The sequence below is a fragment of the Terrapene carolina genome, unplaced genomic scaffold (assembly GCF_002925995.2).
Source record: "Terrapene carolina triunguis isolate 2854851 unplaced genomic scaffold, T_m_triunguis-2.0 Scaffold67, whole genome shotgun sequence".
NCBI classification, from domain to species: Eukaryota; Metazoa; Chordata; order Testudines; family Emydidae; genus Terrapene; species Terrapene triunguis.
The window spans coordinates 16,309,458-16,333,562 of NW_020664418.1; the positions used below are offsets into that span (position 1 = coordinate 16,309,458).

The window sequence follows — 24,105 nt, forward strand, 5'->3', positions numbered from 1 at the left end:
AAAAAAAAAAAAAAAAAAAAAAAAAAAAAAAAAAAAAAAAGTACAAACCCTTATGTTCATGAGTAACTTGGCTCATGAAAGTAGCCCCTTGGAAGTCAATGGAGCTACCCCCACTAGTAAAGTATGTATGTAGGAGTTTGCAGGATGGGGCCCAGGATTTTTAAACCGATAGTGTCCCTTGGAAGGAAAATTATTCTTGAACAGTGTCTAATAGGTTTCCATATATTTTTAAAGAGAAAAGGTGTTCTTGTTGTGCAAGAACAATTTAGACAATAAAATTGCTAATTGTGGCTTTGCAAAATTGTATTTATAAAGCTATTTCTTGGTGGGGTGTTTTTGTTTCCTTGTGTAGAACGGAAGGATGCAGAAGGATGGGAAACAGTTCAGCGTGGAAGGCCTGTTCGATCTCGATCTACAGCTGTAGCAACAAAAACTCCTGTAGCTGCAGAATTGCTAAAAGCTAAAGATGACAGTGACAAAGAAAATGTAGTCTTCAGACAATCAGAAAGTAAACAGAAGAATTCATTCGATGGAGATAGTGCATCCAAAAATACAGAAGCTCTGCAGAAAGATTCTTTATATCTGAGTGAGCATCCTCTTGCTGAAAGGACTCAGGTAAGTGTAATTTGGAAACATTTTTTTGTTTTTATTATTGTAATATTTTGCTAATGTTTATATAGAAACATTAATCACGGTTGTCATGTCCAGTGGCTTATTCTTTAACCTGACTGAAAGGTTTTAAAATACACCTCTACCTCGATATAATGCTGTCCTCGGGAGCCAAAAAAATCTTACCGTGTTATAGGTGAAACCGTGTTATATCGAACTTGCTTTGATCCACTGGCGTCCCCCCCCCCCCCCCCCCCCCCCCCCGGGAGCACTGCTTTATCGCGTTATATCCGAATTCGTGTTATATCGGGTCGCGTTATATCGGGGTAGAGGTGTACTTGGAACTTTTATCAGATCCTTTTTATTATGATTAATATACAGAAACTACATTGTGAATAACATTAAGGTGGCGACATAAACTGACAGTGATAAAAAACTCTTATCTGATAGAGATGCAACATATATTTTACAGTGTCTAGAAAAATAACTGGGCGTGGTAGTATGGTAGTAGACATCTTAGTTGAAGCCAGTGGATCTGCTCACCCACAAGGCCTGCAGGATTGGACACATTATTTGTTGCAAGAATAACCAAAATGTTTTAATGTTTTTGAAAGTATAAAATCAAATTTGGCTTTAACAATAGCTCCTAGCGCAGACAACCAAATATTAAAAACTAAAGTACATCAGAAAAATTACCTGTATTCACTTATGTACAATGAGTGCCTGATTATGCCGTCAACGCTACATGCCCATGTTAGGGATGGTTCAGAGCTACAATGCCTCCTGGAGTTCCCTGGCACATGGAGTATGTCCCTTGCAACTCTCTTTAGAGGAGTGAAGCCTAATCTTCCCTTTGTGGCTGACATCTCTGATGGATGATGTTGAAGGGGTGGTATAAGGGATATATCCTTTGACACTTATTGTGGCCCCTCCCCACTTCCTCTGGTGGTGACTAGAATCCTATGGGGGGCGCAAGCAGGTAACAGTCTCTGTATTCTAAAAATATGCGTTATCACCAAAGTGACAGGATTGCAATTTTACTTGCTTTCCATGCAGGGAGGTGATAGAAATAGCAAAGGAGTGGGAGAATCCCTTGCTTCCTCTCGTTTTTGCGTCTGTGCGAGGGCCTGGCAAAATCTGGCCATAAATTTAATCCTTTGCGTGAAAATGAACTGTTGTATGAGCATGGTATAAAACCGTAGGTGCATAGATATTACAGTGCAGTCAAAGGGAATGTGCTTTGCTAGAAGTTCATGTAATAATATCATTTGTAATAGTAGTAATGTTGGTGGAAATTATTTACTGGTCAATATACACCTCTACCCTGATATAACGCTGTCCTCGGGAGCCAAAAAATCTTACCGCGTTATAGGTGAAACTGCGTTATATCGAACTTGCTTTGATCTGCCGGAGTGCGCAGCCCCGCCCCCCCCAGAGCACTGCTTTACTGCGTTATATCCGAATTCGTGTTATATCAAGTCGCGTTATATCTGGGTAGAGGTGTAGTTTGGTTAAAATATTATTGTTAGGAAAGCTTAGTAACAAAGATATGTATGGCAGTCTTCTCTATTGTTGTATTGAAGTCTTTTGCTGTAGTGGGAATGTTTGTGTTTTTCAACATTATTTCATAAAATTACCCTTTATTTTGCTATATAACTATTGATTTTCTCATAAACAGTGTTGACTACACTGTAAACATCAGTCAAGCTAATATAAATATTGCAAATAAGTATATTAGCAACAGTGACTGTGATATAAATAATGTTGATGCCAGTATAAACGAAATTGTGTAAATTATGTTTGTCATTAGAACGATAATCCTTAAAGTATGCATATTGGTTGATTTAACAATATGAGGCCAAATTTTGCTCTCCTATTCACCCATGTAATCCCACTGATTTAACAGAGTTACACTCAAAGAAGCATACCTGCTCCTGCCTCTGCAATTCTGGATAGTCTTTTTTGAAAAAGGACCAGTGTCATCATTCTGCATAAGGAGTGGGTGGCAGGATTCTGGAGAACCCACAGTATGTGTGTAGCTCAGCTCTGGGGGCCATCTTTTTGTGAGAATGCAGGAAGTAGGTGGGTTGAGGAAGGGGTAGGGCCTTGAAGATCTGCTACTATACCAATCCTCCCATTTTTTTTCCTGAAGGGTAAGGGCCCACATAACAAATTCCAGCTTTTATTTATATACAGGTATTAACACTGAATAGATCTTACACCCCCTCTGCCAAATTCTGCTTTTAGTTATACAGCAGTGCAACCACACTGACTTTGGTGAGGTCACAAGTTCCTGCATTTTGCTGCTTTGGGGATATTTCCATCCCCTCAAATCTCACGTACTCCTCTCTTTATGGAAAAAGGGAGGGGAGATTGTAGGCCTTAATAAAAGAATGTTGTACTATATTTCCACATGTTATCCTTGTCTTCTTTTCTCAAAGTCACCTCTTCTACATCTGTTTTCCCAGACTTGTAACCTAGAATTTACTCCCTGGTTTTGAGCTGCCCGTGCCCTGATTTTTAGAGTACTTAACATTTTATATCACTTTATGGGCTTGTCTACACTTACATTTTATAGCGCTCTAACTTGCCTGCTCAGGGAGGTGAAAAATCACCCCCCGAGCGGAACAAGTCTGAGTACTTTAAAGCGCTAGTGTAGACAGGCTCCAAGCACTGGAAGCCATGCTCCCAGCGCTCAGAGCTAATCCCCTCGTGGAGGTGGATTACCAGGAGCGCTGGGAGAGCTCTCTCCCAGTGCTTGCGTGCGACCACAATCGCACTTCAAAGCACTGCCTTGGGACTGTTCCCGTGACAGTGCTTTGAAGTTTCCAGTGTAGCCATGCCCGTAGTGTTTAGAGCAGTCTACAGTTGCAGTTGTGAGTTCTCAGCACTTCTGAGGTGTCTCAACTTGGGTACCCAAAATATAATGAACACACCATTAGTGGTCACCTGTGAAAATTTTGGTTTATGAGACTTGCCCAACATCACATAAGAACTTTGGCAGAGGGAGGAATAGAATCCAGTTCCCCAGAATGGAATTTAATTGCTTTAACCTTGAGACCATCCTTTCTCTTCCTGCAGTTCCTTGCCTCATTTACTAGATACATACCTTCCAGCTCCTTCAACAAATGAAGCAGGTATCCTGCAGAGAACAGCCTCATTCACTATACAACGCTGATTTATTCACCGAGCACATTCTGTCCTATGCACCAAATGAGGCAGGGTTCTGTATGGAACATGTGCAAACTGAGATTTTCAGAGGCTTATAATATGGCCCAATTTGGCCTAATTTTTATGAGGATAGCAAAAGGCACATCCCTGGCACCAGTGGGACCCCTGCTGCTAGATATCCCTGCTCCAAAGCATGGAGACACAAGGGCCTTTTAGCTGAAAGCTTCAAAAAAAAAAAAAATCAGCTTCAGGCCAGCACTTTCAACCTGTAAGTTATAAGTAGATGGAAAATGTCAGGCAACTTTAACTAAAGCCGGCACTACTTGCATCACATACAATATGAGGGTTAAGTACAGTATTTTTATTAGCTTTTTTTTCAAGCAGTATATTTGAAAATCAATGTGTTGCATCTAACTTATTTTGTAAATATGTCTTTTATTAGTTCACAGCACACACACTAGAAGATACCAGAAACACTGGCAATGTGGTTTTACAAGACAGTTCTTGCTTACAAACACCTGAAATGCCGGCAGTTGTCATAGACACTGAACATACTTCAGAAAGTCTACAGATTGATGAATCTCCCTCCCTGATCTCTGGTAGTAAAGAACAGCATGAAGCATTAAAAAACAAGATAGAAAGTGAAATGGACCCCTCAGACATTTCAAATGTGAGTGCTGCCAGATTGGTAAGACAATTTACAAGAATTCTGAATAAATTACAAAGATGTGCCTTGGGTTTCTCATTCTGCTTTGCACAATATTTAATGTTAGCCTACTACAGAAGTTGTGAAAAAGTCCACAGAGCACCAAATGTATATAGTATGGCAAAAAAATCATTTTTTGTATATGTCCAAGCACATTCAACCCTAGAATTGATTACAGTAAGACATCCGAGTTAGGCTAAAATACAGTAATGCACTGGTTTGGATTACAAAAATCATAACTCCGGTTCTTTCTAGATACATGATCAGAATGATTTTTCACTTCCTTTCATAATTGTTGATTTTAAACAGGCCGCCCATTCATTGTTACAGTAATTCCACTAATTTCTTGGATTGGAAGAGCATGAGTTATTGAAATTCATTTGGAATGGTCAGACTTCTTTTCCCACTAAAATCAACCCAACCCTTCTCTTATGTCTTCCCATGCAACTAAGAAGCATGGCTGACATATTGTTTGGGGCCATTTCTTACCAGGGATCTTGTACAATATACAATATTTCCTTATAATTTTTTCTTTATTTTCTTTGTTTGCTTATTTTGAAGTATAAGCAGCATGAAGAATATTTTATTTCTGATCCTTTCAACAATTTGGTACTTTAAAAAAATGTGCCTTAGTGCTGATGTAACAATCTGAATAATAATTTTACCGTGTATAATTTAAATATGTTGCGTACTGTTCAAACAGAACTTTTTCTTGTCTAATAAAGCAAGCTAGAAACTGTTTTAAAATCTCTGACATTAATCTCCCATACCATTAACATCACACATGGATGTCACTTTGCAGCAAGAGGACTTCCAAGAACAGGCTGCTAATCTTAATTATAACTTTATTTCATGATACTAAGTAAAATACCTTTGACATGCAAGACCGTTTTCTAATAAAAGGTGTCACCTTGTTCTTGGCTTTGGCAGAGGGGCCAAGGAATGAATGGTCATGATGAATGAATTATCCATTTACCCCTATGTTTTGCCTACATTAGGAGACTTTACTGAGTATAAACATGGCTTCTAATAATTGAGTTAGCCGACGTAATGTTGGCCATGACTTTTTGGCCTGTGTAGATAAGGACAAGTTATGTTCATCATCATGTAGCTAGTCATGGTTAAACATTGTTCCCTGATCCTCTCATGGAATGGCCATTCTGTATGCAGAGTACAGTTATGGTCTCAAATTTTGTATTGAGAGAGTAACGAGTTTTTGTAGTCCTCATAGCTTGTTTTTGCCTTATGAAGAATTCCATATCAAATCAGCAAATATCTAAGTAGATATTCAGTTCTGCCGCAGCTTATAAAAAAAAGAACTTCTTCTTGTTCTAGAACTCTCCAGAGTCATTCTACCAGAAATACTGCAGCTTCCAAAGCATGTGTTTTACCTGGGTTCCTATACTGCAGATCTGCAAGGATGCCACTTAAAACTCAGTTCAGACTTCCAACAGTATTGTCTAGATTCAGAGGCTAGATTAAATTCCTCATTTGTAAAGAGTTCCTGAAGTTCATTTTGATATCATATTGTAAGAAATTTTCTTGTAGCTATTTAATTAATTAGTTTGAAACTGCTAGCATTTTAGCCTGTTTTCTTAATTCATTAAATGTATCCTTTAAATGTACAAACTAATATAGAAAATGACTGTAAATTGACCTAAAAATGTAACATAATCCATATTTGGAAAACTTCTTATTTCTAACCTTCTGGTCCAGTTCTAATTTTTGATTTTCTATACAGTCTATGGCAGAAGTCCTTGCTAAAAAAGAAGAGTTAGCAGATCGCCTGGAAAAGGCCAATGAAGAAGCAATAGCTAGTGCCATTGCAGAAGAAGAGCAGTTAACTAGAGAAATTGAAGCAGAAGAAAACAATGACATTAACATTGAGACTGACAATGATAGTGATTTTTCTGTGAGTTTTCAGTCTGTTTTAAAATGATTAATTTTAGTTATCAGAATGTAAGCACAGAATTTAATTTCACATTCCTACTTGCTATATGCAGTTTATTTTATATGCAAATATAATAACTGTTAATAAATGTATTACATTATCATGTAATAACTGTGACAACTATATCAATTTACAGAAATTTGCTGAAGATATTTTTAATCTTACTGTGTTTCACTTTCTGTATTGCGTATTACTGTAGTTGCTAATTAGTCAGCAAGACCAACTAACTGGCAGAACATCTAAGCATTTTATCTGGAAAGATCCTATACTACTTTTAAAGAAAGCAGAGATGGAAATTGAAGGGAGATGTTTGGTATGAGTCTTTGATCAGCACATTTAATTTTTTAGTTGTCTTAAAGAGAAAATTTCCTGTCTTGCTGGGGTCTGTTTTACCCTCAAAATTTCAAAGAAATACTTACATTAATAGCCAAAAGCTCAATTTTGCTGCCATTACTCACGTTGTGTAATACCTTACTCCACGAGTAGTCTCATTGAAATCTAAGGGTATGTCTACACTACGAAATTAGGTCAAATTTATAGAAGTCAATTTTTTAGGAAGCGATTTTATACAGTCGATTGTGTGTCCCCCCACTAAGCTCATTAAGTCGGCGGAGTGCATCCACAGTACCGAGGCTAGCGTCGACTTTCGGAGCGTTGATCTGTGGGTAGCTATCCTACAGTTCCCGCAGTCTCCGCCACCCATTGGAATTCTGGGTTGAGCTCCCACTGCCTGATGGGGCAAAAACATTGTCACGGGTGGTTTTGGGTACATGTCATCAGTCACCCCTCCCTCCGTGAGAGCAACGGCAGACAATTGTTTCGCGCCTTTTTTCTGTGCAGACGCCATACCACAGCAAGCGTGCAGTCCGTTCAGCTCAGCTGCCGCTGTTGTGTCCTGGATGCTGCTGGCAGCAGATGGTGGAGAAGGGCTGCAAACCATCATCACACTTCCGCTGCCACTCTGCTCTCCTGCTCTGGCAGCAGACTGTGCAATAGAGCTGCAAACCATCATCATCGAACGACAGCCTCCGCTGCCACTCTGCTCTCCTGCTCTAGCAGCAGACGGTGCAACAGGGCTGCAAACCGTCATCACGCTTCCGCTGCCACTCTGCTCTCCTGCTCTGGCAGCAGACGGTGCAGTAGGGCTGCAAACCATCGTCACGCTTCCGCTGCCACCCTGCTCTCCTGCAGACGCCATACCACGGCAAGCATGGAGTACGCTTTGATCACCGCGGCAGTTATGAGCACTGTAAACACCTCGCGCATTATCCTGCAGTATATGCAGCACCAGAACCTGCAAAAGCAGGTGAGGAGGCGACGGCAGCGCGGTGACGAGAGTGATGAGGACATGGACACAGACTTCTCTTAAAGCACGAGCCCTGGCAATTTGGACATCATGGTGGTAATGGGGCAGGTTCATGCCGTGGAACGCCGATTCTGGGCCCAGGAAACAAGCACAGACTGGTGGGACCACATAGTGTTGCAGGTCTGGGATGATTCCCAGTGGCTGCGAAACTTTCACATGCATAAGGGCACTTTCATGGAACTTTGTGACTTGCTTTCCCCTGTCCTGAAGCGCAAGAATACCAAGATGAGAGCAGCCCTCGCAGTTCACAAGCGAGTGGCGATAGCCCTCTGGAAGCTTGCAATGCCAGACAGCTACTGGTCAGTTGGGCATCAATTTGGACTGGGCAAATCTACTATGGGGGCTGCTGTGATCCAAGTAGCCAACGCAATCACTGACCTGCTGCTATCAAGGGTAGTTACTCTGGGAAATGTGCAGGTCATAGTGGATGGCTTTGCTGCAATGGGATTCCCTAACTGTGGTGGGGCGATAGACGGAACGCATATCCCTATCTTGGGACCGGAACACCAAGGCAGCTAGTCCATAAACCGAAAAGGATACTTTTCGATGGTGCTGCAAACACTGGTGGATCACAAGGGACATTTCACCAACATCAACGTGGGATGGCTGGGAAAGGTACATGACACTCACATCTTCAGGAACTCTGGTCTGTCTGAACGGCTGCAGCAAGGGACTTACTTTCCAGACCAGAAAATAACCGTTGGGGATGTTGAAATGCCTATAGTTATCCTTGGGAACCCAGCCTACCCCTTAATGCCATGGCTCATGAAGCCATACACAGGCACCCTGGACAGTAGTCAGGAGCTGTTCAACTATAGGCTCAGCAAGTGCAGAATGGTGGTAGAATGTGCATTTGGACGTTTAAAAGTGCACTGGCGCAGTTTACTGACTCGGTTAGACCTCAGCGAAACTAATATTCCCATCATTATTACAGCTTGCTATGTGCTTCACAGTATCTGTGAGAGTAAGGGGGAGACGTTTATGGCAGGGTGGGAGGTTGAGGCAAATCGCCTGGCCGCTGATTGTGCGCAGCCCGACACCAGGGCGGTTAGAAGAGCACAGCAGGGCGCGCTGCGCATCAGAGAAGCTTTGAAAACCAGTTTCATGACTGGTCAGGCTATGGTGTGAAAGTTCTGTTTGTTTCTCCTTGATGAAAACCCGCTCCCTTGGTTCACTCTACTTCTCTGTAAGCCAACCGCTCTCCCCTCCCCGCTTCGATCACCGCTTGCAGGGGCAATAAAGTCGTTGTTTCAAATTCATGCATTCTTTATTAATTTGTCACACAAATAGGGGGATAACTGCCAAGGTAGCCCAGGAAGGGTGGTGGAGGAGGGAAGCATCAGGTGGGATGGTGGAGGAGGGAAGGACAAGGCCACACAGCACTTCAAAACATATTGAATGCCAGCCTTCTGTTGCTTGGGCAGTCCTCTGGGGTGGAGTGGTTGGGTTCCGCGCGCGCACACACACACGCACCCCCACACCCCGCGTTCTTGGGCGTCTGGGTGAGGAGGCTATGGAACTTGGGGAGGAGGGTGGTTGGTTATACAGGGGCTGCAGCGGCAGTCTGTGCTCCTGCTGCCTTTCCTGCACCTCAACCATACGCTGGAGCATGTCAGTTTGATCCTCCAGTAGCCTCAGCATTGCATCCTGCCTCCTCTCATAACGCTGCCGCCATCTATCCTCTCACTCCAGCCATCTATCCTCTCGTGCCTCCCTCCTGTCCTCGCGTTCATTTTGTACTTTCCCGGACTCTGACATTGTCTGCCTCCATGCATTCTGCTGGGCTCTTTCAGTGCGGGAGGACTGCATGAGCTCAGAGAACATTTCATCGCAATTGCGTTTTTTTCGCCTTCTTATCTGCGCTAGCCTCTGGGACGGAGATGATAGGGGGAGCATTGAAACATTTGCAGCTGCGGGAGGAAAAAAAGGGAGAGTTGGGTTGACCATTTAAAATGGGTTGGCCATTTAAAAGGAGGGGCATCGGTTTTTGGGTTAACGTGCAGCACAAACCCAACTAAATCCCCCCTCATACCGAATTCTCTGGGATGATCGCTTCACCCCTCCCCCCACCACGTGGCTAACAGCGGGGATGATTTCTTTTCAACCACAGGCACACAGCCCAGCAGAAACGGCCACCTCTGAATGTCCCCTTAATAAAATTCCCCTATTTCAACCAGGTGACCATGAAAGATATCACTCTCCTGAGGATAACACAGAGAGATAAAGAATGGATGTTGCTTGACTGCATTCCAGTAGCTTTACTGGCTGCAAATACATCCCAAGTCTTCATGGCAAATTAATCATTAAACACACTTGCTTTTAAACCATGTATTATATTTACAAAGGTACACTCACCAGAGGTGCCTTCTCCGCCTTCAAGGTCTGGGAGCCTGGGTTGGGAGGATAATGTCTCCAGGGTGATAAACAGTTCCTGGCTGTCGGGGAGAACGGTTTCTTCGCTTGCCTGCTGTGCGCTATCTTCAACCTCCTCCTCCTCTTCCTCATCTTCCTTGTCCTCAAAATCTTCATCCCTGTTGCGTGAGACTCCCTTGCAGGAGTCCACATACAGGGGTGGGGTAGTTGTAGGGGCACCCCCTAGAATTGCATGCAGCTTATGATAGAAGCGGCATGTCTGGGGGTCTGACCCGGAACAGCCGTTTGCCTCTTTGGTTTTTTGGTAGGCTTGCCTGAGCTCCTTATGTTTCACGCGGCACTGCTGCGGGTCCCTGTTATAGCCTCTGTCCTTCGTGCCCTTGGAGATTTTTTCAAATATTTTGGCATTTCGTCTTTTGGAACTGAGTTCTGATAGCACAGATTCGTCTCCCCATACAGCGATCAGATCCAGTACCTCCCGTTCAGTCCATGCTGGAGCTCTTTTGTGATGCTCGGACTCCATGGTCACCTCTGCTGATGAGCTCTACGTGGTCACCTGTGCTGATCAGCTTGCCACGCTGGCCAAACAGGAAATGAAATTCAAAAGTTCGCGGGGCTTTTCCTGTCTACCTGGCCAGTGCATCTGAGTTGAGAGCGCTGTCCAGAGCGGTCACAATGGAGCACTCTGGGATAGCTCCCAGAGGCCAATACCGTCAAATTGCGTCCACACTACCCCCAAATTCGACCCGGTGATGTCGATTTCAGCGCTAATCCCCTCGTCAGGGAGGAGTACAGAAATCTATTTTAAGACCCCTTTAAGTCGACAAAAATGGCTTTGTCATGTGGACGGGTGCAGGGTTAAATCGATCTAACGCTACTAAATTCGACCTTAACTCATAGTGTAGACCAGGGCTATGTGTCCACTTATGAAGAAGGGTACTACTCAGTGTGACTGGCGGTAGCAGAAAGAGACTGTAAGTGACTATGGGAATTAGGTAGCTAAAACCTCACACATTATTTTGAAAACATAGAGATTAATTATTTAGGGCACAATCCTAGAAATACACATTTGAGTGACTTTCCATAGAATTTAGTTGAGTGAGACTACTCATCTGAGTAAAGTGATTCATGTATATTTGCAGGACTGTATCCTTCGCTTATGAGCACTTTAGGGTAGGGACTATGTTTATATAGTACCTAGCAGATTGGAGCCCCAGCCCCTCCTGGGGCATTTGGACAGTTCTGTGAAACTCATAATACCTATAATACAAAACTCAGGATTCAGTAAACAGGTTATAGGACTTTATGGTAGTTTTTTAGTCTTCAGAGATGTAAAATGCTTAGTAGCAGCTGGAGCTGTCATTCGTAATTAAGGCATTATTCTGCAATTAAAAATTACATAAAAATTGACTTATCTTAGGATTCACTCTATTTCTGCAGGAGTATCTCTTTTAATTGCCCTTAAGCTTTAGTCTAAGTTTGTACAGCATTATAAAATCCACCCTTTTGCTAGTATAGGGTTGTGTAAAAGACTTATGTTTTGATTTCATGGATCATTTTGTGAAATTTCAGGCTAGCATGGGCAGTGGAAGTATATCTTTCTGTGGCATGTCTATGGACTGGAATGATGTCCTGGCAGATTATGAAGGTAAAGATTTATGTATTCATCTAAACACACAAAATAACAGTTTATGAAAGAGACTTTCTTTTCATACTCAGTTATGCATTTGGAATAGAAATGACTCCCAAATCATTGAGAAGTTCAGAATGATGTTATTTGGATATTGTTGGACATTATATTTTAAATTATGTAAGTGATTGTTTCCTTTCTGTGCAGCTCGTGAATCATGGCGTCAAAATAATTCATGGGGTGATATAGTGGAAGAAGAACCTGCGCGTCCACCAGGCCATGGAATACATATGCATGAGAAACTCTCTTCACCATCTCGCAAAAGGTCTTGGAATTTTCAGCTGACTTGAATAGCCAAAATAGAAATAGATTCAACTGTTGCAAGAAGTTTTTATGTTAATAATTTCTTGTCTTCTTTATAAACTGCTTTGTAATTTGTGGAGAGAAAAAAACTTATATAAGAGCTGGTTATTATTGTTATAAAGTTTGTTACATTTGTACTGTATTATACAGTAGTTCAAATGCTAAAATGTTCTGAGATTGAAAGAACAGAACAGGGATAATATTAAATGTATTAATCAAATACTAAGGGCTGGTCCACACTAAGCCCCCAGTTCGAACTAAGATATGCAACTTCAGCTACGTGAATAACGTAGCTGAAGTCGAAGTATCTTAGTTCAAACTTAAAGGTACTTACCGTGGGTCCACACGCGGCAGGCAGGCTCCCCCGTCGACTCCGCCTACTCTCGCAGAGCAGGATTACCGGCGTCGACGGCGAGCACTTCCGGGATCGATTTATCGCGTCTAGACAAGACGCGATAAATCGATCCCAGAAGATCAATTGCTTGCCGCCAAACCAGCGGGTAAGTATAGACGTACCCTTATAAATGAGATTAAATCAAATAAGTTACATTTCAGCAGTATAATGCTTTTTTTACTTTCCTAAATATATTTGGATAGCTAAATTGCTTATAGGATTGTCAATCTCAGTTCTTTGTCTCATTGGCTTATTTTATTATGTTTATATTAAAAGAACAATAGCAGAATCTAAAAAGAAACACGAGGAGAAACAGATGAAAGCTCAACAGCTGAGAGAAAAGTTACGTGAAGAGAAAACGCTAAAGCTTCAAAAACTGATGGAGCGGGTAAGCTTTCTATAGTTAAAAAGATCCAGTTTATTTTAATTTAGAAGAGTATATTTTGTTCACATGGTCCTAAAACATACTCTACTATTAAGTTCAGAGCTAACTTCAGAATGAACCTTGTCTTCTGGGTCTGAGTTAGCAGAATCTTAGTGCATGACACAATTGACTTGACTTTCTAGGAGGCTTGTATATTATTATTATTTATGTTACCCAAAGTCTCATTCTAGATTGGGCTCCCATTGTGCTATGTGTCTTCCTCCAGTATTAAAAGAGAAGCAACAGAAAAAAGACAAGGGAGTTGGATAAAAAACACACAAACCACTGATCAGAGTGATGATGGGCACGCATCTTGTTAGTTCATTTTCATCTGTCTGTCTGTCTGTTTTGGGAGCCAGACAGGGCAAGGGTAATGAAATGGTGAATACGGAATAAAAGGGAAGAGGGACATTGTTGGGGATGGAGAGATGGGTACGGGAAAGGAAGGAAAAATGGAGAGGTCACTGGTAGATATAGGATTGTGCAGGAGAGGGATGAGAGGAGATTGGGGTGAGCAACCAGCCATCAGTAAGAAAATTATGTCTATAGTTCAGATTGTAAAAAGCAGTCTTCTGATATTGCTTGCATCCAGTGGCTGTGCAGATATCTCTCCCTTCTGTGCTGCTCCAAGCTGTTACTGCAGGAGTCCCTGGTGCTTCTAGGGATTGGCTTCATCAGAAGGACCTTATCTGCTCCCTGTCTGAGGGCTCCTTTTGAGTTTGCTGTATTACCTGAATCAAAAGGCTTTTGTCATACTGTGTACAATACTGCACTGGACTTGTAAAATAGTGTTGACATCATTAAACAAAGAGTTATTGCCAAATCATTAAGCGCTGTGAGATTTATGAGAAAATCTCACACTAAGTCCTTTTTACTCAGAGAAAGCGCTCTAAATACTGAGACATATCAAAAGAGCTCACTTAATTTTAGCATTTTTTGACTCAGTTCTCTTTGAGCTAGACTGAAATTACTGCAGGGTTTTGCAGGATAGCTTAACTTTGTACTGTCACAAGTGTAGATAAAGGTTACAAAGTAGAAAATACTGGGGAAAATTCAGACATTAACTGCTGTATTGTATTAATAATGTCCTAACTCACTGTGTGTAGGAGAAAGATGTGCGAAAGTGGAAAGAAGAATTACTGGACCAGAGACGCAGGATGATGGAGGAAAAATTACTCCATGCTGAATTTAAACGTGAAGTGCAGTTACAAGCAATTGTGAAAAAAGCACAAGAGGAAGAAGCAAAGGTCAGATGTCTGTATAGAAAAACATTTATTATTTGTTGAGTGTGCCCAGCACTATACATGATCTCTATATCAGATATATGAAGGCAATATGGATCAGACATATGATCACCAGTCAAGCAGATAAGGTTCAGTTTCAGAATGGTGAAAGTTTTCCTTTAAAAAAAATCCCTTCATGGGTGAACTATCATTGCTAAGCTTAGTGGAAGAAATATGTTTTAAGGAGAGATTTGAATAAAGAGCAAGTAATGCTCATACCAGCCTTTGGATAGTGCATAGTACACTCCCCTCTACACATAATGGCTTTTTCGGTAATTTGCACCCCTGAAGGTTCACAGAAGGAGCCTGTCCTTTTAATTCCAATTGTCCCTGTAGCTTTGCATGGGATGTGCAAAGTGGGGAAAGCTCATTGTGCTCTTCCTATGCTACACCCCCACTCTAGGACTAAGGGATAATCTGGCCCTTTAAATGGAGTCCTGTAAACGTATTTCACATGTTCATACTAACCCACTGTTCCTTCCCAGTGGTTTGGATTTAGATATGACTGGAATCCTAAACACAAGTAAAGTAGTGACTCATGACTAGTGCACTGAACACGATTGAGAGTCCCCAATATAGACTTATCACACTTTAAAATGTACTTACCTCCTGGGTCTGTGAAGTACCTCGCTGAAGAAACAAGAATGTAGATTAGAATGTTAATTTTTTACATTCATTTAAATGCACTGATGGTTGTGTTTTTAGCATTTTTTTTTCTTTTTAAATCAGTAAGGAGTTAGTAATGTTGTTAAATATTGGAGAGCTCAGAGACCTTATAATAGAATCATAGGACCGGAAGGGACCTTGAGAGGTCATCTAGTTCAGTTCCCTACAGTCATGGCAGGACTAAGTATTTGGCATAGTGTATTTATTCTAGGAAGATAGACAAAACATATCAATGGTTTATTGACTTGAACTAAGGTGGTAGTTGCTGATAAATGCTTTTTGTTTTAGTTTATTGAAGAACTGTTAATAAAGTAACTTAGAAGAAGAATTTATTTTAAAGCTCCTTTCTTCTGTAACAAAGGTGTCCTCTTACTACTAAATGCTGTGTTTTATATGTAGTGAAGCTCTGTATCTGAACTGTGATTGATACACCTTTTCAACCTTGTTAATTATCATAATCATGACAAAATTGGTTTAGCAGTTTAACTTAATGGTTGTTTCTTTCACTTAGTCCAGACTCTATTCTAAACTATCTAATTCAGTCTAACACATTTACCTTCATTATTATTTCATTAAACCAGTGTGACTTCTGTACTCATATTAACTAAATCACACTTAACATAATCCCAGCTAAGCAGATGTTTGAAGTGTTGCTTGTGTTTAATGTGTGAAATCTGCTGCCTCTTGTGGTTCTTTTGTTCTTGAAGATCAAGGGGTATGTCTACACTGGAAACTTCAAAGCGCTGCCACCGGAGCATTCCTGCGGCAGCGCTTTGAAGTGTAGGTGTGGTTGCACGAGAGTGCTGGGAGAGAGCTCTCCCAGCGCTCCTGGTAATCCACCTCCATGAGGGGATTAGCTCCGAGTGCTGGGAGCCTGGCTCCCAGCGCTCAGAGCCTGTCTACACTAGCGCTTTAAAGCGCTCAGACTTGCTGCGCTCAGGGGGGTGATTTTTCACACCTTTGAGTCAGCAAGTTAGAGCGCTGTAAAATGTAAGTGTAGACAAGCCCAAGGTTAATTGGGTTTACAGAAATACTAGCTGATGTGTAGTACAGTTAAAAGACCATGATGACTATTGCTGCCCAATTGGTTTTCCAAATTCCCACTGCTTGCTGTTCACTGAACTACAAAATCCATTCTGTAAATGTATTCCAGTCAGTAAACAACGCAGAAAAATCTACCTTTTGTTTGGCCTCTTATTAGTTCCACAGATTTACATCTGCACGATCCTTTTATGGATTCACACAAATGTAATAGGTTGTGTATGACAATGTACTCTCTTTTATAGTCAGTATTTCCTAATGTGTTTTGTCAATGCTAATAACTTTTTGTGATTTTTTTTCCTCAATAATTTTCCTTCTGAAATATATTTTATTTAAGATTAAATAATAGTTTGCCTTTTCTCAGTTGCATATACCTTTCTGAAACATTCACCGTGATGCAAATATTACGTGTATATATGTATTAAGGTTCACCAAAATCTTTTCAGCAGTTCTTGAGTATGAAGAGAGGGTAAAAATTACACTTATTTCAAATAATTTAAAATAAAATAATGATTGTATAGCACTGGGAATATAAAGCTTAAATTTTTGCATATATTTAATGTAAAAAATTAAAATATCTGAAAAGCACTTCAAAATTGGCTCCTATGCATCAATTTTTCATGAGTTATTTATCAATGGCAATTTTAGAATTAAAATGTTATGTACTGTTCTTCTGTGGATCAATAAAATAGTAAATATGGATTTATGAAATAGATCATAACAAGGTATGAAAGAAAAAGACTATTGAGCTTGATATATTTTTCTTAATTACAAATATGTACATACCCACTTTTAAAACATTCCATTTTCTGAGGTAAATATCAGAATTTAATAAATCTATAAATACATACAATTTTCAAAGTAAAAGGTGGAAAAGACTGAATGAATCATATGGGCCCTGATGCTACAAACACTCATGCACATGCATAACTCACGTGAGTGTATTGGCTAGTGCAGGGGTTGGCAACCTCTGGCACGCGGCTCGCCAGGGTAAGCACCCTGGCGGGCCGGACAAGTTTGTTTACCTGCCGCCTCCGCAAGTTCGGCCAATCGTGGCTCCCACTGGCCCCGGTTTGCCACTCTGGGCCAACGGGGGCTGCGGGAAGCGGCGCGGGCCGAGGGATGTGCTGGCCGCGGCTTCCCGCCGCCCCCATTGGCCCGGAGCGGCGAACCACGACCAGTGGGAGCCACGATCGGCCGAACCTGCGGAGGCGGCAGGTAAACAAACTGGTCCGGCCCACCAGGGTGCTTACCCTGGCGAGCCGCGTGCCAGAGGTTGCCGACCCCTGGGCTAGTGCATTATCTATTCTTGTTTTAAATTTCTCAAATTATGTTGCTTCTCTAACTTACCTTGAGAAAATTTCCACAGTCCAATACGTTTCATTATTGGGAAGATTTTCCTGATACTAAGCCTAAATTTAACTTTTTCTTGGTAGTTATCCCATTTCTTGATAGCTTGTTTATACTCCTTGGGCTACCCTGTTAAACAAATAATGTGTGAGGAAAGCAAGGCCCTCAATTCAACTTGCTTGCAAACACCGCATCTGATTAATTCCAAAATTTCAGGGAATCATCTGGGTGTCAATTGGCAGAACCCTATTAGTTTTGGTGAAAATCAGAAAAATCTGATTTCTATTGGTGGACGTGACAGGAAAGTAAGGCTCACAGAGTGCCCATTTCATGCTTCAAGCAGAGAAATCACTCTAGTACCCCTTCCTGCTTCCTACACATATTATAAACTGCAGCTTAACGTGCTGCTCTCATTGGGTGTATGGCTTGGCCTACAGAAGCAACAAAGTATGTGATCCTTACTTATTTGAATATGTTGTCCTCAGTTACACTGAGATAAAAAAATTATAAAGAATATCAACCCTCATGCTTCGTTTCTTATGCTGTCTTATGTACTGAAGTGTGCAACTCTGTAGTAGGAATAAATATAATTTTTGTAATGTCTTTGAGCTAAGAATATCTGAATGCTTTCCAAATGGCAGTGAATTAAGCTCCATAATGCTGTTGTGAGGTAGCTATACCTATCCCCATTTTGCAGATAGAAGAATTGAGGCACACAGATTAAATGACTTGCAAGTCTGACAGAGAAAGAAACGGAACCTAAGTCTCTTGACTCCCACTGCTTTGTTTTAACTACTTAAGGCCCTGATCTTGCAACTGGATATCGACGGTCTGATCCTTGCATCCCTGCAGCGCTTCATTTATTTGCTCCACTGATTGACCAACCTTTCTTTGCTCAGCTGCTTAGAAGGGATGGGGGTACCGAAAATGTTTTCTGCCCTGGCCAACAAAATGCCTAGGGCCTCTTCTAGATGTTCTAGATGGGGAGGAGGGTCTGCCCATGTAAATCCAGTTTCAGGATCTGGGCCTAAGTAATGCTTTCTCTCTGTGGACTTTTAACAATAATCCTAGTTGGTGCAGCTGTGAGATAAGGGATTGCATTACATAGACCCAATCCTACAAACATTTAAATTGAAATCAGTGGGACTACTCACATGTGTAAAGTGAAACACGAGTAAATGCTTGAAGGATAGGGACCTATGTTTTTATTTAAAAAAAACCCAAACCTAAAATGTTATGTTAGTATATGAGATTGGTTGCAACCCAGAGACTGTTAGTTGGTATTACAGTCTAAAGTAAATTTAATTTTAAAAAGATGATTAAAGATATTCAGCAAAGTACTTAAATATGTGAACAGTCCCATTAAATTCAGTGGAGCTACTCGTGAGTAAAGGTAGGCATGTGCTTTAGTACCTTTCTATATCAGGGCCTTATAAAAAATAGAGGTTTAGTTTATAGTAGTTCTTGATATGTAGGATAATCTAGGTAAATTATTTTAAAATATGCCTATTTTTTCTCATGTATATCCAAATCCTTAACAAAGGATAGCATCAGATTGAGACTAAAAATGAGAATCTTTGATGAAAAACCAGGGACATGGGAAAGGATACATACACTGTGCTGCAAACCTCTTATCCGCAAATGTTAGAGATGTACCTGGGATAGACTCCACTAAATGGAGAGTGTTCCTTTAACTCTTCAAATGTCTTGTACGTTTTGGTTTAATTGCAGGTAAATGAAATTGCATTTATAAACACCTTAGAAGCCCAAAATAAACGTCATGATGTGTTGTCCAAACTAAAAGAGTATGAACAAAGACTAAATGAATTACAGGAAGAACGCCAACGGAGGCAGGAAGAAAAGCAAGCACGTGATGAAGCTGTTCAGGTATAATATAACTTTTCAAGTGAAAAAAATAGTTGCAAAAATACAATAAAAGCAGCACATTTGCTCTTAGTTATGATTACATAATGTATGAAAATTTTGATTTATCTCCTATACTAAATTACAAAAAAGCAAGATTCCACAGATAGCTTCTTTATAATGTTTCAGGAAGCTGGGGAAAATGTGATTGTTTAAAGCTGTACAGGGCTGTTTATACAAATACTGGATAGTTGGGACTCTTCATGTCTTCAGTTTTTTAAAGAATTTAATGGTTTTCTTGTAATGGAATAGCAAATAGGTTTTAGCAATACTGAGGGCTTTATGATTGAAACCTGAAGATATTTAATGCAAAAACTGTAGTTAAATAGTCACCATATGAATACTAGCTTAAGTATTCCAATTTTATAGGGCTACTTAAACACACAAAGAAAATGTTTGTGTGTTCCTGGAATTCTATATTTTTGACTACGCCCTTTGAATGCTAGATTTCTCTAGCCTCATACATCCGCTGTTTGGCACTGCTTCCTATGTTACAAACCAAAGCATAACTTTTTCTCTTATGTAAACTCCCTCTTCTTCCGTATACATCCCTCAGATCACCCCAAGTATCTTTCACCTGTGAATCTTTAATCACGCTTCCTTCAGTGCTCACTTAATAATCCTGTGCAGTTGATAGGTGTCAGTGGTGAGTAAGATTCTGTCTCTTTATGGAAAAACAGCTCTCACTTTTTCACCTCTGATAGCTTAGAGGGTCATGCTGAGACGAAGGTAACTACACAGGAACCAGAAAACATACTTACCCCATCTGCCTTGATAGAACTTGGACTGATCACTCAAAAAAACCCTGGGTTCCCAAAGATTGTTTGGCTCACCACCTGTGAAAGAGACCCGTTAGACTGGTTAAATCCATGAAGAACATTTGTCCCTAATGATCACCTCCCTAGCTTTCCTCCTCATCTTCAAGGGATGAGCCACTCCTTTGTGCCTGCAGCCTGTTCTTCTGTGGTCTCAGCCTGCTTTTGCTCCCTTGAGTACCTGCCACTTCTCTAGTCCTGCCCTGATGGGCCCCTCATCAGGGGCTCTAGGCCCCTCTCAGTCCCAGCTAGAGGAAATCCTCCAAGCAGTCTTACAGTCCCACATGCCACCACCATTCCTTTCTGTCCACAGATCCCTTTGCCTAACTAAAGACTAAAACCCTCAGCCTCCTACAGTGCTATTTCTGTGCACAGCACATTGCAAATACAGAAGGCTGTCTGATGGCGTGTTTGCAGCTCAGTGTTCAGAAGACAATTAAAAGGTTAAACACTAACTTACCGAGCTGCTGCACTACACCAAAAAGGGCTGCTTCTGTTTCCCTGGAGTCAACTGGAGATTCTCAGAATAGAGAGGACAAAGGAAGTTGGGTCATGGGACTGTGGGATACTTTTGGCGAACTCCCAGGACCTGCGTCAGTGGGGCTACATCTACTCTGCAAAGCAATAGGGCTCAAACCCTGGGTCCCAGATTGACTCGGGCTTGAACCCTCCAGCCCCAAATAGTCCCAGGATCCTAGATCCAAGCCTGAGTCTGAGAGGTTTGTGTGTAGGCTGAAGCAGGGTTTGGGCTCCAAGCTGAGTCGGAGCCCAGGCTTACATTGCAGCATAGACATACCCTTATAGAGTTGTGTTGGGGAGGTCCAGCATTCTTGCAGTCTTTTCTGCAGTGCCCCATGATGCACTTTGTATATTTCATATGGCAGTTCGCACTTTTGTGCATTTATTTAATTGTACAATCACAGTCAAGCATGCGGTTACTTTTCTTGTTTACCTTTTTTAAAAGAAGGAAATTAAATGCATTCACACAATGTTATTGAAATTTTATACACATACAAGTTAGAATAATCATTTATGGTTCCCACAGTAACCATAACCCAGCCACATTGCACATGTATATTAGGACTTTAAAACTAACACCTTATGTAGTAACACAAAATATTACAAATGTGGAAAGGGGGATGAGTTATGGCTTCTGTTGTCATTATGACTTTGAATTTCCTGACTTTTATTAGTGTAAAATCAAAACCATAGATAAGTTGTTTGCTCTTAATAGCTGTAAAGATTGCATATCCAGTACTTAAGTTACCAGGCAAAATGCTTCTAGGATCATGCTCAAAGATTTTGGAGTTCTTTGAGAGGCTATTTTGTTTTTATAGCATACCGTCTTCAACCTCTAAGAAGTGTAGAATATATCCAAATGTTACTGTTACTTGGTCAGTCTTTTTTGAGTCAGTTATTAAGTGAATAGAGTCTTTCATGTGCAAACAAAAATGTATACCCATTTACTGCCTATAGGAGTGCATACAATTGCACATTCAAATTATTATTTAGGTGGTTATATGTGTGTAGCATTTGTGAGCATCTTTGTGTGCAGGCGTCAAGGCTTCTGTTCAGTGCATATCTTGTCCTTAGAGCCTTTAATGATGGTAAAGTATGATTTCATACCATTGTTAATTTGTAAATAAAAGTGAGTAGCTGAAAATAACTTTTCTATCATTAGGAGCGTAAAAGAGCTCTGGAAGCAGAACGCCAAGCCCGGGTTGAAGAGCTGCTGATGAAGAGGAAAGAACAAGAAGCTCGGATTGAACAGCAGCGGCAGGAGAAAGAGAAAGCACGGGAAGATGCAGCACGGGAAAGGGCCAGGTAGTTCTCCTTACTATCTTGGGCCCTTATTCTGCATGGTGATCCATACAAGACGACTTGTGCTCCTGTACAGATCACAGTGCAGACCTGGGGCTTTGGTTTGGGTATTTTTGGAGAGTGATATTAATAAATATCATTTATAAATGTTTTCAAATACAGAAATTAGGTGAATCATATTAATTATAAGTCCTTTCTGGCAGAGTCCTTATTCTGTGTTGAAAAAGTGCTGTGTAAATTTGCAGCGCACACTACATACATTATTATTTTATTATAGTATTAAAATTTGCTGTATCATAAACTTTTATTACTAACAAGACCTTTTAACAAATTGCCTTTTTCCTATTTTTTTATGGTTTGTCCATAATCAAAAGTCCACGAAGAGGTTTTTAATACAATAGCCATTTCAGCTGTTCAGCTCTCTATCTCTCTTGGGCCAAATTTGAGTTGGATGTATATATGAATTTTGACCCATTGAATGTAGGTCCATCATTATACTGTACACAAAATACTTTCTTTATGTTAAAATCACCTTCTGCTTAAGTTATTAGTGTTTATTTTTTTTGTCTGAATCTTGTTCTCAGTCCCCCTCACCCCCTTTCCGAAAGCATATATGTAAAATATATGCTACGTTCTTTTTGTAGCTGAAGTTTTTTATGACTAAAGGATCATTGGTTTAAAAAAAATAACTTCGTCTTTTCTGATATTTGACCCTGCCAGCAGGTAGGGGATCTTGGGGGACAACTACTGCACTGGTGGGGTGCGAAATAAACTTTATTAAGAAAATGCAAAAACAGGGAAAATTCAGTAGTGAGGGGTATGGGGTTTGTTAAGGTAGACAATTGGGGAGGGGGTTCTTTTAGTAAATAGGATAGAGGGTTTCAATAGTGGGGTACAATACAGTTGGTAACCAATTAACACTGAAGTATAAATGTAACAGGTAGCTAACAGTTTCTATGTAAAGAGTGTGTTACAGCAGCATATAACCAACTAACAGTTATGGGTAAAATGTGTTAAATAACCAACAACTTTAGGTAAAAATGTGTCACAGTGGTGTAAATGTAAAATGTGAGGTGTGTTAGAGAGAAAAGGGGTAACCAATGGGGGTTTATGCTAGGCTTCAGTAATACAATTGAGGTTTGGCAGCAGTGGGAGCGGGGTGAGCACGTGGGGGAAGGGATTAAAAGAGAGAGAGAAAGAGAGAGAGGAAGAAAGTGGTAGAGGAGTGAGGTTGGGGGATGGGGGAAGAGGAGCACGTGGTGGAGCAGAGACCAAAGGCAGAGAGCAGACAGGCTGCAAGTTTAAACAGCAGAGAGACAATTATACAGAACACAGCAAAATCTTATCTATGATTTAACTTAACCAAGACTACACAAATTAGCAAGTAACAAAACACAATGCAACAATTCTTTAAGCCTAACTTACAGAGTACAATGCAAGCAATTTTCTAAACCTAACTTAACCACAGCTATGCAAAATGAAATTACAATTTATCTAGACTAAAGGCTAAACCTAACCTAATGGGTGCACCTTATTCTAGGGGTAGTTCCAGAGGGCAGAGTGGTGTGTGCCCAGGATACAGCTCCAAGGGGGAAGGAGGGGGATTTAACTATTGGTGGCTGCAAGCAGGCTTATTTCTAGCAGCAAAGGCGCTGCGGAGCTAGAAGCAGATTACAGATACAGACCAAGGAGTTAGCTTGGGTCTGCCTGCTGGGGAAAGAAAGCCAGCAGCTAGAACAAGGGGAGTGTGCAAGAGGTTTTTCCTTACCAATCCCCACAGCAGCAGCAGGAACAGCAGTTTCAGCATCAGAGGACGCAGAGAGGACTCGATTCGCTTACAATAATCAGGAGATCTCCAGGCACAAATTCGTTGCTCGTGGGAGGGGAGTTTAAAAACGGGGGTACACTCAAAAACAAACGAGAGCGGGGAGAGGGCCCCCTCAAAGACTCCTAGCTGATCAGACCAGGTGGCAAAGCAAGGACCTTCTCCGGGGGTCTGATTAGAAAATGTCTGGTTTTAAAGGCAAACTCAGGCAGTTTCCCCGCCAGTAACTCTGATTGGTTCCCCTTAATCCAGGGGAGGAGAGAAGGCAGGGAAAACTGCAGGTAGGCACAGGACATGTCTGGGCAAGTTCTGAGTCACAGGTATGACTCATATGCTCAGCTTTGTGGCCACTTTAGGTCTTGCATACCTGGGCAGAGCACCCTACACCGAGCCG

General features: G+C 41.1%; 1 protein-coding gene across 5 annotated transcripts in view; it reads left to right on the plus strand.

The window, feature by feature from the left end:
* The window catches only part of SCAPER (S-phase cyclin A associated protein in the ER), a 356,482-nt gene that overhangs the window by 93,012 nt on the left and 239,365 nt on the right, over positions 1 to 24,105 (plus strand). For 3 of the 5 annotated variants that reach the window (XM_024205417.2, XM_024205418.2, XM_024205420.2), the window contains exons 9-17: positions 353 to 615; positions 4,223 to 4,468; positions 6,228 to 6,398; positions 11,749 to 11,824; positions 12,014 to 12,131; positions 12,840 to 12,951; positions 14,094 to 14,234; positions 19,059 to 19,214; positions 21,747 to 21,889. In XM_024205417.2, coding sequence (XP_024061185.2) covers positions 353 to 615; positions 4,223 to 4,468; positions 6,228 to 6,398; positions 11,749 to 11,824; positions 12,014 to 12,131; positions 12,840 to 12,951; positions 14,094 to 14,234; positions 19,059 to 19,214; positions 21,747 to 21,889 — 1,426 coding nt within the window. The remainder of the gene's footprint in view (positions 1 to 352; positions 616 to 4,222; positions 4,469 to 6,227; positions 6,399 to 11,748; positions 11,825 to 12,013; positions 12,132 to 12,839; positions 12,952 to 14,093; positions 14,235 to 19,058; positions 19,215 to 21,746; positions 21,890 to 24,105) is intronic. The other 2 variants (XM_024205421.2, XM_024205419.2) reach the window with 2 other exon arrangements.